Source organism: Salvia hispanica, chromosome 2, assembly GCF_029641045.1.
Source record: "Salvia hispanica isolate PSC_SH4W2 chromosome 2, Shi_PSC_v1, whole genome shotgun sequence".
In the NCBI taxonomy this organism is placed as follows: domain Eukaryota; kingdom Viridiplantae; phylum Streptophyta; class Magnoliopsida; order Lamiales; family Lamiaceae; genus Salvia; species Salvia hispanica.
In genome coordinates this window covers 64,962,087-64,975,981 of record NC_142693.1, presented here as the reverse complement: position 1 = coordinate 64,975,981, position 13,895 = coordinate 64,962,087, and the positions used below count along the sequence as shown (strand labels likewise).

General features: G+C 37.3%; 1 protein-coding gene and 1 pseudogene across 2 annotated transcripts; both read left to right on the top strand.

The window, feature by feature from the left end:
- Positions 1–4,276: 4,276 nt before the first annotated feature.
- Positions 4,277–8,187, top strand: LOC125202259 (putative late blight resistance protein homolog R1A-10). Its single transcript, XM_048100624.2, has 2 exons — positions 4,277–7,102; positions 7,187–8,187. Exon 1 carries the CDS (start codon positions 4,384–4,386, stop codon positions 7,087–7,089), a length of 2,706 nt encoding a protein of 901 aa, XP_047956581.2. The 5' UTR covers positions 4,277–4,383; the 3' UTR covers positions 7,090–7,102; positions 7,187–8,187.
- Positions 8,188–10,138: 1,951 nt separating this feature from the next.
- On the top strand, positions 10,139–12,708 carry LOC125202266 (putative disease resistance protein At1g50180; annotated as a pseudogene). Its single transcript, XR_016135071.1, has 3 exons — positions 10,139–10,916; positions 11,943–12,420; positions 12,525–12,708. The product of XR_016135071.1 is annotated as a putative disease resistance protein At1g50180 (transcript).
- The last annotated feature ends 1,187 nt before the right edge of the window (positions 12,709–13,895 follow it).

Genomic DNA, 13,895 nt, shown 5'->3' with positions numbered 1-13,895 from the left:
CGATTGTATCTTCCGGCGCCCTGCGTAGGGTCGGCGATATGTAGATGGCGGCTGTGCGTGGAGAGCTCCTCCGTTGGGCAGCGGCAAATCTAGGGTTTTGAGATGTTCTTGTCGTACAAGATTTTGCGCAAAAGCTTTTTTGATTATTGTTCAATGAATGAATGCTTATGACAATTGCCCTATTTATAGAATCTAAGGACCCTAGGGTTGGTTCGACCTAATCCTAGTCATCTCGGGAAAGAACCAACAAAGAAAACCCAAGACGTAGCTTATATTTATGCTCGACTCATAATGAAATAAATAAAGCAAAAATAAATAATATCCAAAAAGAAATAATTAAAAGGAAATAAAAATAAAGCAAAATAACGGCTGCTCTCTACTTTGGAACGTAATCGCCGAGCCTCTCCGGTGGGCGTGCGTTCCTCTTTGGCTTGGTCTTTGCAATGGACGTCTGTTTGGGCGGCAGAGTGGCCTGCACCGACTCTGTTGCAACGGCTGAGAAATGGCGTATCAGCGGCTGCATTTCTGACACAGTGAAGGTTTTTGGAGAGATGGCTGAGAAAGATACTACTCCCTCCTCTCCCATAATTTGTCACTATTTGACCCGGCACGAGTTTTAAGAAATGTAATAGAAAGTGGGTTGAAAAAGTTGGTGGCATGTGGGTTCTACTTTTATATATTAGTTTTATAATAAAATATGAGTGGGAATGAGTTAGTAGAATATGGGATCCACTACCAAAAATGGTAAAAGTGAAAGGTGACAAATTTTTAGGGACGGACGAAAAAGGAAATAGGTGATAAATTTTCAGGGATGGAGGGAGTATTTCATAGAGAGAATGCCTGAGTGAATATCGGTCACTCGCGCTAGGTAGGGTCGGGCCGGTAGGGCATAAGCTCACGGGTGGCCCCGTGAGTCGAAGGAGTCTGTGCCTATACCCTAAACCCCAAGAAGACTGAAATTCGAGCTTGTTTGCCTGCTTTGATTCGTCCATTTTGGCCCGGTGGGCTCAGGCCGGATCAAATTAGTTAGCTAGTTTAATAACACTAGTTGTAGATCTGAGTTCAAGATTAATTATTTAGGATGAATTGGATATTGAAAAATAATCTATTGGGTAGAATTGTCCTTTATTGACTGAGAATTGTACTTTATGAGCTTGTATTTCAATAATGACACATTTCTTTAGCTCGCACGAGATTTTAGGAGTTACTACATTCGTTCCCTAGATTTTGACAAGGTTTACTATTTCGGTCCGTCCCTGAAAATTTGACACACTTCACTTCTTACCATTTTTGGTAGTGGACCCCATATTCCACTAACTCATTCCTACTCACATTTTATTTTAAAACTAAAACTTTAAAAGTAGGACCCATGATAAGGCTAATTTCATGCATTGATTATAAGGATAAATTTTGTGATTTCCTGGGTCTAACAAGGTTTTATAAGCCAGGTGTATAGAGAAATCACCAGCCCCAGGAAGAAGACGAAGATTGCCTAGAAGAAGAAGCTGGCGGGAAAAGAGAGCGGAAGAAGGAAGAGTTAAACCCTTACTAGACTGAGGAGCATCCAATTGGAGGCCAAAATGGAAATCACAGGAACAGTCTAGAATTTCTACCCACTATAAATAAGAGCACGCGATCAACATGAAGATATCTCGCATTCCACTTTTCAGCTCTTAGCTTAGTTTTTCCACCTCTCTACACACACTTTCAGGGGAATCATCGTGTGGGTTCACATTTCCAGTTTAATAGTGGTGTAACACCGTTTCGACAGAGGCGAAGATACAATTGTTATTTACTTTCAGTTTACATCCGTATTTCCCGAGTCTTCGCTGTTCGAATCTCGGTTCTGTTTTGTTATTCTCTCGTTGGATTCTTCTTATTTTGCTATGAATATTGCTACTTTGGTTTCGTATATGTTATTGCCCTGTTATTTGTTCGATTTGGTGGATATTGTTGGTTGATCTGAGTTTGGAGCTTGACTTGCATGGAAATTTGTAGTTGATCGGCTGAACCTAGTTAAATCCGTGAAGATCGGGGATAGAAACAGTGTTTGATTGTTGTGGATGGCTTGGATCCGGAGTGGATTAAGCGTCCCGCAGCTAGATCTGTTCACTTTTGCATGATTATGATGTTTAAACTCTGCTTTCTTGTTTGCCTTGTCTAGTAGTCATAGATCTGTGTTAGTTTTAGTCGTCCGTTGTGTCCATCGGTTTAATTTCGTCTGCCCTGTTTCGATTTTTTTTGTTTGCTTTGTTTTTCAACGGCATAGTTTCCAGTCTTTGAGCATGTTTACTTACGCATATGTCTCTTCAACTCACATCCCACCAACTTTTTCAACTCACTTTCCATTACATTTCTTAAAACCCATGCCGGGTCAAAGTGTGTCAAAATTTGGGGGACGGAGGTAGTATTAGTTAATGTATTTAATTTGAGAGAGAAAAAGTGGGTGTAGGTATTAAAATATAGAGAGAAAGAAAGATGAATATTTAAATAGGAGTGAGAAAAAAATAGTTGTGTGTATTATTTGGAGAGAAAAAGTTACCAAAAAAAGAATTATGTCATCTTAGTTTAAACAAACTAAAAAGGAAAACGTGTCATCTTATGTGGAACGAAGAGGGTAATATTTTGCTTTTCTTGATGTAACAATACAAACTTGCATCCGAACAAAAGCATACAACTTTATTAACAAAAGGAGACAGCTTTAATAAAGGATCTGTCACATTTGCACCATCAATTATTTTTCCAATCATGCATCCAGCCAGCTTCATATCCCCTCCCATAAAATTTGACACTTATTTCCTTTTTCGTCCGTCCCTAAAAATTTGTCACTTTTCATTTTTATCATTTTTAGTAATGGAATTCATATTCCACTGACTTATTTACACTCACGTTTTATTTTAAAACTAATATATAAAAGTAGGAGACATATACTACTAACTTTTACAATCCACTTTCTAATACATTTCTTAAAATTGGTATCTAGTTAAATACTGCCAAATTTTAAGGAATGGGTAGAGTAATAATTTTTCACTCTTATTATAAATGCATAGTACTGAAAAATTGCAGCCTACTCTGTTTAGGTTTCTGTTGCGGGATGCTGAACCCTTTATTATTCAATAATACCCAACATGTTTACTAGCCAAACATAGAGACAGCATTAATACAGAGCTTGTGACATTAGTAGCATCCATTATTTTCTTATAACACTACGATTCAGCATAGAAAATAACTTAGTATTGCTTAGGAAACTGAAATTAACTTGCTAGGTTTAAAATCTAAGATCTTGAAATTTATGCTAGGGACCATTTTAATTGACCCCTAAATTAAGCCAATAACTATGCATAATTGGCACTCTTTTCTAATTTTCTAATGTCCTTTTCTATCAAATTGTAAATAACTCAAAATTTTTCATAGGACGGGCTATCATCCGCCCCATTGTCGATATCCTTATGAGACAATTTACTTTTTTCTAATTTCGTGATTTACCCATTGTCGATGTCCTTATGAGATAATTTACCTTTTTTTAATTTCGTGATTTATATTCAAATTTTAACAATCTAGCATAAACTAGAATTTAATCAAATTTCATGATTTTATAAATAATTAACCAAGGATATGCGACACACGTCACTAATGACATAAGAAACCACTAACTAATCTTGAACAGTGGGACGACACTGATGTGCCTGGATCATAACATCTCACTCCATCCGTCCCATAGAAATAGGTCATATTTCCTTTTTTGTTCGTTCCATAAAAATATGTCATACCTTTTTCTCCTTCTCTTTTATGTTACCATTTATTGGTCCTACTATCCACTACACAATTTTAAAACCCGTGTCAACCCTAAACGGCCTATTTCTATGGGACAAAAGGAGTATATAGCAATATAAGATTTACCTGCATTACTTAATAATTCACTTATTACTCCATCGGTCCAAAAAAAATAGTCTTATTTTTCTATTTTTGGGTGTCCACAAAATATAGTGCCATTTCACAAATAGAAAGTTTCTCTCATACTTTATCCATTTTTGCTCCTCTCTTTCTTCCTTTTTCTCCCATCTATCTTACTACTTTGTTTCTTTTTTTCTCCTACTTTATCTTTTCTCCTCTTTCTCATATTTTACCAATATCAAATTAAAATTCGTACCATCGATAAATAAAACTATTTTTTATGGACGGAGATAGTATATCACATCCTAACAAATGAATACAGATTTATTAACAAAGCACGAAGACCGGTTTAATAAAGAGCTTGTGACATTTGTACCACCAATTATTTTCTTAATCTAAAGCCATCTACTAAATATTCTAATCAATACAAAATCCCTCCACTACTCCTCTGTTCCGCCTTCGCTACCACCTCTCTCACTCTACCCAGTGATGGCTGCTTATGGAGCTGCCGTTTCTCTCAAGAACACAATTCAGAGTCTTCTAGAATCGTCTCGCATCTCGCTGGTTCCTCCCTCTCCACAGATCTTACGATCCGCCTATGATGCTATGTCTTGTTTGCTGAACGTTCTGAGCAAATTGGACAGCACGGGCTATAGCAAGATCAGGACGAAGGTGAACGCTTTGGATGATCGAATCAAAGAGGCCATATGGGAATTCGAAGATTTCATCGAATCGCACTACACCTATCAGATTCTTCCACAGCTTGAAAGCGAGAGAGATCGCTTGCCTTTCTCTGTAGATCTGCAGAGTCTGCGGCAGAGAGTTGATGGCTTCATCGAGAGGGTGACGGTGATGGAGGCAGAGTATGATATTGAACTGCTGAGTATGCCTGAAGAAGAAGGTGAACCTCTTTCCTCAAGAATTGATTTTCGTGGCATCAACTCAAACATGGTTGGATTGTCCGATCAATTTAAAGAAGTGAGGGATTATCTTCTTCAAAAAGGTGAAGGTGAAGGTGAAAGTGGTGATGAATACAAAGCTGGACGAAATTGTTTACTAGTTACTGGGATGGCAGGGGTTGGAAAGACAACTCTTGTTAAGAGAGTATTTGACGATCCATCAATTCAGAGACATTTTGAGCTTCAAGCATGGGTCAAAGTGGGCAGAAAATGTGAATCCAATGAAACGTTTCGGTGCATTCTAGCCCAAGTGGATCCCGGTCCCAACACTCACCACCAAATGCTTACCCAAAGGGACAACGATGACAACAAGAAATTACTTGGACTCTTGAAAGAGAGACTCAAGGATAAGAAATGTCTCGTTGTGCTAGATGATGTATGGGAATGGGACACACGATTAATGGATAGCTTGCGAAAAAAGAATGTCCGAATTTTGCTTACAAGCAGGCTGAGAATTGAAGATTCTCCAATTATTCGTGTAGTTCGCTTTTTGAATAATGAAGAAAGTAAGAAATTACTTGGTGAGAAGGTATTTGGTGAAAAAGGTTTCCCACCTTACCTTGAGGAATTGGGAGAAAAGATTGCAAAAAGATGTGAAGGTCTTCCACTTATGATAGTTACAATTGCAAATCTCCTAAGAAAAGCCAACAAGGGTACCAGAGAAGAGCTTAACATGAGTACCCATGAATATTGGACTGAGGTAGCCGAAAAACAACAAAGCTCAGTCTTTCTTGATGCATATAATCAAATATCTGAGGTATTTTTCCCAAGCTATGACTACTTACCTCAAATTTTGAAAATGCTTTTTCTCTATTTGGGAGCTTTCCCCCCATATAGGAATATTAATCCACTGGATCTCATGTGTTATGTAAGTGCTGAAGGGTTTTGCGAACAAATTGGGAAAAAAAAATTGGATGAGGTTATCGATGGATTGAAGATTAGGAAATACTTTGTGTTCGGTATCCTGAGAGAGCTTGCTGATAATTATAATCTTCTTCTATATGATTTTAATCAAGTATCTTGGTTTTCAAAAAACAAATGCCGTGTGCATTCTTGCTGGCAGCATTTGTGTAGGAAAGAAGCTAGTAAAATCAAGTTCTTGCATGTTTTACAAAGTTGCAATGAAGTTATGAAAGGACAGCGTCGGTTGTGTGCTCATTCGAACACTTTATTTGCCATCAAAGAAGTGTCTGATTCAATAAAAAGTGATTGTTCTTCCACAGTCCGTTCTCTCCTTTGTCATGGCCCTTTTCACCCTTATCCAGTGCCAATACATGCCATGGATTTCAAATTGCTCAGGGTACTAAATGTTCTTAAGGTCCGATTTTATAATATCCCACCTGAAATTCTAAAACTAGTGTGTCTAAAGTTTCTTGCTTTGGCTTGCAACCAAGAGCTCCCTGCTTCCATATCTAACCTTTTACACCTTCAATTCTTGATAATCCATGTATATGTGCACATTATAAAGCATGGAGATCTACCATATATGCCAATGGAAATATGGGACATGCAAAACCTACAATATCTTAATGTCATGGGAAGAAACATGCCAACCCCCAATTCCAATTCTAATGCTATTTTGGACAGAGTCTCTTTTCTTATAGGCGTGACTACAAAAAGTTGCACCTCAGAAATTCTTAAAAGAATCCCGAATTTAAGGTATCTATCCATTATTAGTGTTAGGAAGCCTTATGATGAAGATGATGATAGCAACTCATTAAGTGGCTTGGCTAATATCTCAGAGGAACTCCAGAATTTGCTATGTCTTTCATACGATGTAATGTACCCAGATATGAAGTGGAATAGTATGGTTCCTTTTTCAATGTTCCCAACAAGTCTTCAAGCATTGAAGTTAAGTGGTTTAGGGTATCCTTGGAAGTACATGAATGAGATTGGTTCGATGCTACCAAATCTTAGTCTCCTCATACTAGAAGATTATGCCTTTCAAGGCCCAAAGTGGGATATAGAATCGAGTTGTTTTTTGAAGCTTGAGGACCTTGTAATTGAGGACACTGATTTGGTGGAATTGAGAGCTCAAGATGGAAGCCTCCCTAGGCTTAAGCTCCTGAGCCTGCGATACTGCTACAAATTGAAACATCTCGATTGGTTGTGTGGTAACTCACAGAAAACACCTGTAATTGAATTAGTCGACTGCAATCCCTTAGTTTATGCATTTGCTGAGGAAAAATTATCAAAATATCAATTTGAAATTCGTAGCCACCGTTCTTATTTGTGATGAGAAATCGCAGGTTAGGCTTCTTACTCTATTTAATTTGCACAAACCATGTCAATTCATTACTCTTTTATCTAAAATGCTGATGCTTGTATTTCAGGCAAATGAGAGAAGATAATGGGTCAGATGTCACATTATCCCATCATTTCAAGTGTATTATCATGCTGTTTCCTGAATTCAAGGTTCGTAATTTGTTTGATTTTGTTGAGAATTGAACTATGTTTGTGACCAAAAACTATTCAGTTAAATTTATGTTAAAACATTACATGCTGCTTTTTTCCATAGTTCAATATTCTCTCTGCTTTATGCTTGTTTTTCACTTTGTTTTGATTGTATATTGAATTAGTTAATGCCTTTTTGTATTTATTGAATTTTGAAACTGTAATAGCATAGGATTTACTTGTTCTTGATTAGCTATTAATTTGTGTAATAGTTAATTAGGGAACTTGTAATAGTAAGTTGTGCTATTTTTTTTTTTTTTTTTGGTTGTCTGCTGTTGGAGCTGTACATACCCAACTGCTTGATTGATATGCTCGGGAAATTCGGCTGCATTTCCGATGTGATGATGGTTTTCGGAGAACTGGCTGAGAAGGATATTATATTATGGAACTCTGTTCTTAGCAGCATTGCTGGATTTTCTTCTCTCACATTGGGTAGTTTGACGCATTGCTGCACATTGAAGTGTTGTTTTGATGAGCATGTCATGGTGGGGTGTGCGCTTATCGACGTGTAATTTAGTGTGGAGTGGTGGAGAAGGCGGAGAGGTCGTTTGAGTCGCTCGTGGAGATGAATATAGTCAATTGGAACGCGCGTTGATTTAGTCCTTCAAGTGTACGCGCACAATGGTGGCATGGTGGGGCTCGTTTACACGTCGTGAGAGGCTACTTTGGCGTGATGAGGATTGCGTCTAGGGTTGATCTAACTCCGGAGCATTGATAGGGCAAGAAGGGGACGATTGGTGTGCTCGGGTTTGGATATTGAGCTTGTAGAGTATAGGTGAATTGGGATCATCGCATATATATCTCAATTTTAATTTTATGTTTCCCTTTGTTATTGGATTCGAACATGAATATAATATACTATAAATGTGTTTTTCAATTATTTTGGATCATTACATATGCGTTGTGAATTGAGATGTTAAAAGTGGCCAGACCCTTCTCTAGTAGTAGTAACATTTCATAAAAATGATCTATTGGGCCCAACCCAGTCCAAAACCAGTCTTGAAACAGGCTTAATAAAATAAAATTCCGACCCACATATTTGGTGGGGTGGGCCACCAGCCCAACTGAATTTTTATAACAATAAAAATAGTACTCCTCAGTCCAAGAAAAATAGTCTCATTATTTTAAAATATCCACAACAAATTGTCTAATTTCCAAAAGTGAAAAATTTATATCTCATACTTTACCTACTTTTTCTCCTCGCTCTCATACTCTATCCATCTTTTCACCTCATTTCTCTTATTTTATCTACTTTCTCTCTTTCTTAGTTTACCAATTTCTCATTAAAACTTGTGACGTCCACAAATGAGACTATATTTTTAACACTGAGGGAATAATAATGATTATAAACATAAACAGGCTTAACATACTTAACATAAATAATCAGTTTATGCGAGGACTTATACGCGAAGGTTTATGATTCGTTAATAGTAGTATCAAATATATGTGATATGGACGCAATATAATGGGCCGAAAGTCCATTACATAAAATAGGCCCAATGCCCAATTAGCAAAACAACTAGGCACTAAAGGGCATCCGCAATGGTGGCTTCTCATTCCGTTCCGGGGGACGGAATGACATTGGCAAGCGGTGACTTTCTGGCACCCCCTTCCGATATGATAAGGCGTCGATTCCCGTTGTTGGTATGTGCCATGAGTTGCGTCAATGAAAACACCAATTGTTAAGAGTCGACTTCTATAACAAGATTCTAGCGTCGCAATTACGATCTTCAGAAGGAATAGTGCGCAGTCGCGGGAGTGTGCCTGTTGATCACGGGTTTGCAAATTAAGGCTGAAAGTCTCCCGTGGTGGGGTCTGAACCCGTGACCTCAATGTCACCACAGCTACGTGCGGCCAACCACGCTACAACCCGTTGATAATGTAACCACTTTTATCTAATCGAGTTCTTGCAATAGTAGTCAATAGTACTTCATATTCTAATTAAAGACTTCATTTTTTTTCAAAACAAGACACATGTACAAGATCTGATTTGCAAACAACTTTGGCTCTACACTATGAATTTACACTTTACACAAATTTAGCATCAAATTTGCCTCCACAAATTTATCATGGAATAATTGAGAAATTTTTTTCTTTTGTAATCTATCAATCAAGTTATAAAACATGTGGGATAAATCAAAATTTGACCAAACTTCATGACTGTAATGTTAATCCATGGGAAAATGCATCATCACGATGTATGCAACACACAACGTGCGTCACCGATGACGTAAAAAAAAACTAACCAACTTGAATAGTGGGACGACTCTGATGTCCGTGGATCATAACAATCTTAGTATAATATTCACTCTTTTTTATCACGTCACAAAATCAAAAGCATACAACTTTATTAGCAAAACATGGAGACAGCTTTAATAAAGAGCTTATGACATCTGTACCATCACCATACTAATCCCACCACCACCTACCGCCGTCGCTACCACCACTCTAGCCAGTGATGGCAGCTTATGGTGCAGCGATTTCTCTCAAGAAAGCGATTCAGGATATTCTACAATCGTCTCGCATCTCCATGATTCCTCCCTCTCCATAGATCTTACAATCCGCCTATGATGCTATGCATGGCTTGCAGAAAGTTATACGGCAAGATCAGGATGAAGGTGAATGCTTTGGATGAACGAATCAAAAAGATCGTATGGGAATTTGAAGATTTACTCGAATCCCATTACGCTGATCAGATTCTTCCACCGCTCGAAAGTGGGAGAGATAGCTCATCTTTCTTAGTAGATATGCAGAGTCTGCGGCAGAGTATTGATTGCTTCATCGAGAGGGTGACAGCGATGGAGGTGGAGTAAGAGACTCAACTGCTGCTTATGCGTGAAGAAGAAGGTGAACCTCTTTCCTCAAGAATTGATCTTGGTGGAATCAACTCTAATATGGTTGGATTATATGAAGAATTTGAGGAAATTAAGGATTATCTTCTTCCAGAAGGTGTAGAAGATGAAGGTGAAGAAGAAGGTGAAGGGAGTTGTTTATTAGTTACTGGGATAGCAGGGGTTGGAAAGACCACTCTTGTTAAGAAAGTATTTGAAGATCCCTTGATTCAGAGACATTTCGAGCTTCGAGCATGGGTCAAAGTGGACAGAAAATGTGAATCCAATCAAACAGTACGATGCATTCTAGCTCAATTGGATCCCAACAATCGCGATCAAATGCTTATCCAAAAAGACGATGATGATATTCAGAAATTAGTTGGACTCTTGGAAGATAGATTGAAGGATAAGAAATGCCTCATTGTGTTGGATGATGTATGGCAATGGGACACACGACTCATGAGTACCTTGCAAGAAAAGAATGTCCAAATTTTGCTTACATGTAGGCTGAGAATTGAAGATTCCCCAAATATTCATGTAGTACGTTTGTTGAATAAAGAAGAAAGTAAGAAATTACTTTGTGAGAAGGTGTTCGGTGAAAAGGGTTTCCCAACTTACCTTGAGGAATTGGGAGAAAAGATTGCAGCAAAATGTGAAGGTCATCCTCTTATGAGCAGAGCTTCTATCTAAAGAAGCCAAGACACCAAAATACTGGATTGAGGTAACAAAAAAACAACATAGTTCAGACTTTGAGGATGCATATGATCAAATATCAGAGGTATTCTTCCCAAGCTATGACTACTTACCTCAATATTTGAAAATGTTTTTTTCTCTATTTGGGAGTTTTCCCCCCATATAGTAATATTCGTCTACACAATTTCTTGTGGTGTGTATGTGCTGAGGGTTTTTTTTGAAGAAATTGGAATACAAAATTTGGAAGAGGTTTTTGATGGAGAACAGACTTGGAAAAAGTTTTTGTTTTCTTGCTTGAGTGAGCTTGCTCGTAGTTATCATCTTCTTCTATTAAGTTCCAATCGAGTATCTTGGTTTTCAAATCAAGATTTCCGTGTGCATTCTTGCTGGCAGCACATGTGTAAGAAAGAAGCTAGTAAAATCAAGTTTTTGAATGTTTTACAAGGTTGTTATGAAGTTATGGAAGACCAACATCGGTTATGTGCCCATTCCAACGCTTTATTTTCCATCAAACAAGTGTATGATTCAATAAAGAGTGACTGTCCATCCACTGTCCGTTCTCTCCTTTGTTATGGTCCTGTCCACCCTTATCCAGTGCCAATACATGCCATGGATTTTAAGTTGCTCAGGGTACTAAACGCTCTTACGGTCCGATTTTATCATATCCCACTTGAAATTCTAAAACTAGTTTGTCTAAAGTGTTTTGCTCTAGTTTGCAACAAAGAGCTCCCTGTTTCCATATGCAACCTTTTGCACCTTCAGTTCTTAATTATCCACCCCTACATGCACATTATAAAGTGTGGAGCTCTGCCATGTATGCCAATGGAAATATGGGACATGCAAAACCTACAATTTCTTAACGTCTTTGGAAGAGACCTGCCAACCCCCAATTCCAGTTCAAATGTTATTTTGGACAAAGTCCATTTTATTTCAGGCGTGAGTACAAAGAGTTGCACTAAAGAAATTCTTAAAAGAATTCTGAATTTAAGGTGTCTATACATTTCTACGGTGAGGAAGCCTTATGATGAAGACGATGATAGCAACTCGTTGAATGGCTTGGCTAATATCTCAGAGGAACTCCAGAATTTGACGTGTCTTTCATATGCTGTAGATCAACCGGATATGAAGTGGAAGACTATGATTCCTCCTTTAATGTTCCCATCAAGTCTTACTATATTGAAGTTGAGTGGTTTAGGGTATCCTTGGCGGTACTTGAACGACATTGGTTCTGTGCTACCAAATCTTATTATCCTTGGGATAGAACATTATGCCTTTCGAGGCCCAGAGTGGGACATAGAACCGAGCTGTTTTTTGAAACTTGAGACACTTATAATTGAAGACGCCGATTTGGTGCAATTGAGAGCTAAACATGGAAGCCTCCCAAGGCTTGAGCTCCTGAGCATGCGATATTGCTACAAATTAAAACATCTCGATTGGATGTGTGGTTCCTCAATGGTCACACCTAAAATTGAATTAGTAGACTGCAATCCCTTAGTTTATGCATCTGCCGCGAAATTACCAGAATCTCACTTTGAATTTCAATTCTACCGTTCTTATATGTGATGAGGAACTCTTAACTTTGTTAACAGGTTAGCCTTCTATTTCTTTTTTATATAAAATGCGTGATTTAAACTTGACATTCTGTTTTATTTTGTTATAGTGTCAAATCCAATATTCACTCATTGTTTTTCAGGCAAATGAGAGAATAAAATGGGTCAGATGTCGCATTATCCCATCATTTCAAGTGTATTATCACGTTGTTTCCTGAATTCAAGGTTAGTAATTTGTTGAGAATTATGTAACCCCTGAATGTTGAATTATGTCTGTAATCAAAACTATTGTCAGTTAATTTATGTTTAAACATTACAATTTTATAATCTCCCTGCCTTATGCATGATTTTAAATTTGTTTTGATTGTATATTGAATTAGTTGATGCTCTTTTTGTTATATTTTCGGGCTTACAAGAGAAATATTTTCGGTGTAATAGATGAATATGTGGATGATCAATTGGGTCGGCCCGCAATCCACCCTTAAATGGACCACTCTACAATTATCATGAAAGTTACTAAAATAATAACTCAAAATCTGAAACTAATAACTAGTAGTACTAATATTTTTATGTCTCTCACACATTTGTAAACTGTGGAGTAACAAGTGTTTGATTGGGCCCATTACCCTAAACAAACCTAAACTCCACATGATAAAAAAAAATGGTACTCCAAAGCCCAAAACTAACCTTGATTCTATATGATTAAAAAATAATACTACATGATTTAAATTACTCAATGAGGTTTTCATTTAATAATATCCAATATCTGTCCATCTAAGAGCAATGCGTAGCTTTAGAAGATCAATGTTTTTGTGAATCTTATCGTATGAACAACGATATGAACCATAGGCTTATTTGTGATAGCTGTTTGAATCAATCATGTTTTGAATGTTTATGTATGCTCACATCATATATTTTTTACTCATTTTCCGGCGAATGAGAGAGTAGAAGGGGTTAGAATGTTGATTTGTTGTTAGATTTTGTTAAGGATTATGAAACCAGAATGTTGAATTTGCTTGTAACCATCACCATGACGTTCCATTTTTCAGACTTCCAAATACGAATAGTGTTGAATAGCGGGCATACACTGCGGGCGTGGATCATAGCATCTTATAGTAAGAAATGTTAATTGCCTACAAATTAAAAAAAATTCTTGAAAAAACCATAACTTATGGCCTGCAAGTATTCAATAATATACTCCTAGCCAAACATGGAGACAAAGAGCATGTGACATTTGTACCATCAATTATTTACTTAATATGTAGTCACCACTCTTCCCAGTGATGGCGGCTTATGGTGCAGCCATTTCTCTTAAGACTACGATTCAGCATATAAAAATAGCTTAGTTTTGCTTAGGAAACTGAAATTAACTAGGTTTAATTTAAAATTTTAGATCTTGAATTTATGCTAATGTTGGGACCATTTTATCCCTAAATTAAGCCAATAACTGTGCATAATTGGCACTCTTTTCTCATTTTCTAATGACCTTTTCTGTCAAATTGTAAAATTTCTCA

Bases quoted from the DNA above. Each gene is read 5' to 3' on its own strand.
- LOC125202259 (XM_048100624.2), top strand. From the start codon at position 4,384: ATGGCTGCTTATGGAGCTGCCGTTTCTCTCAAGAACACAATTCAGAGT.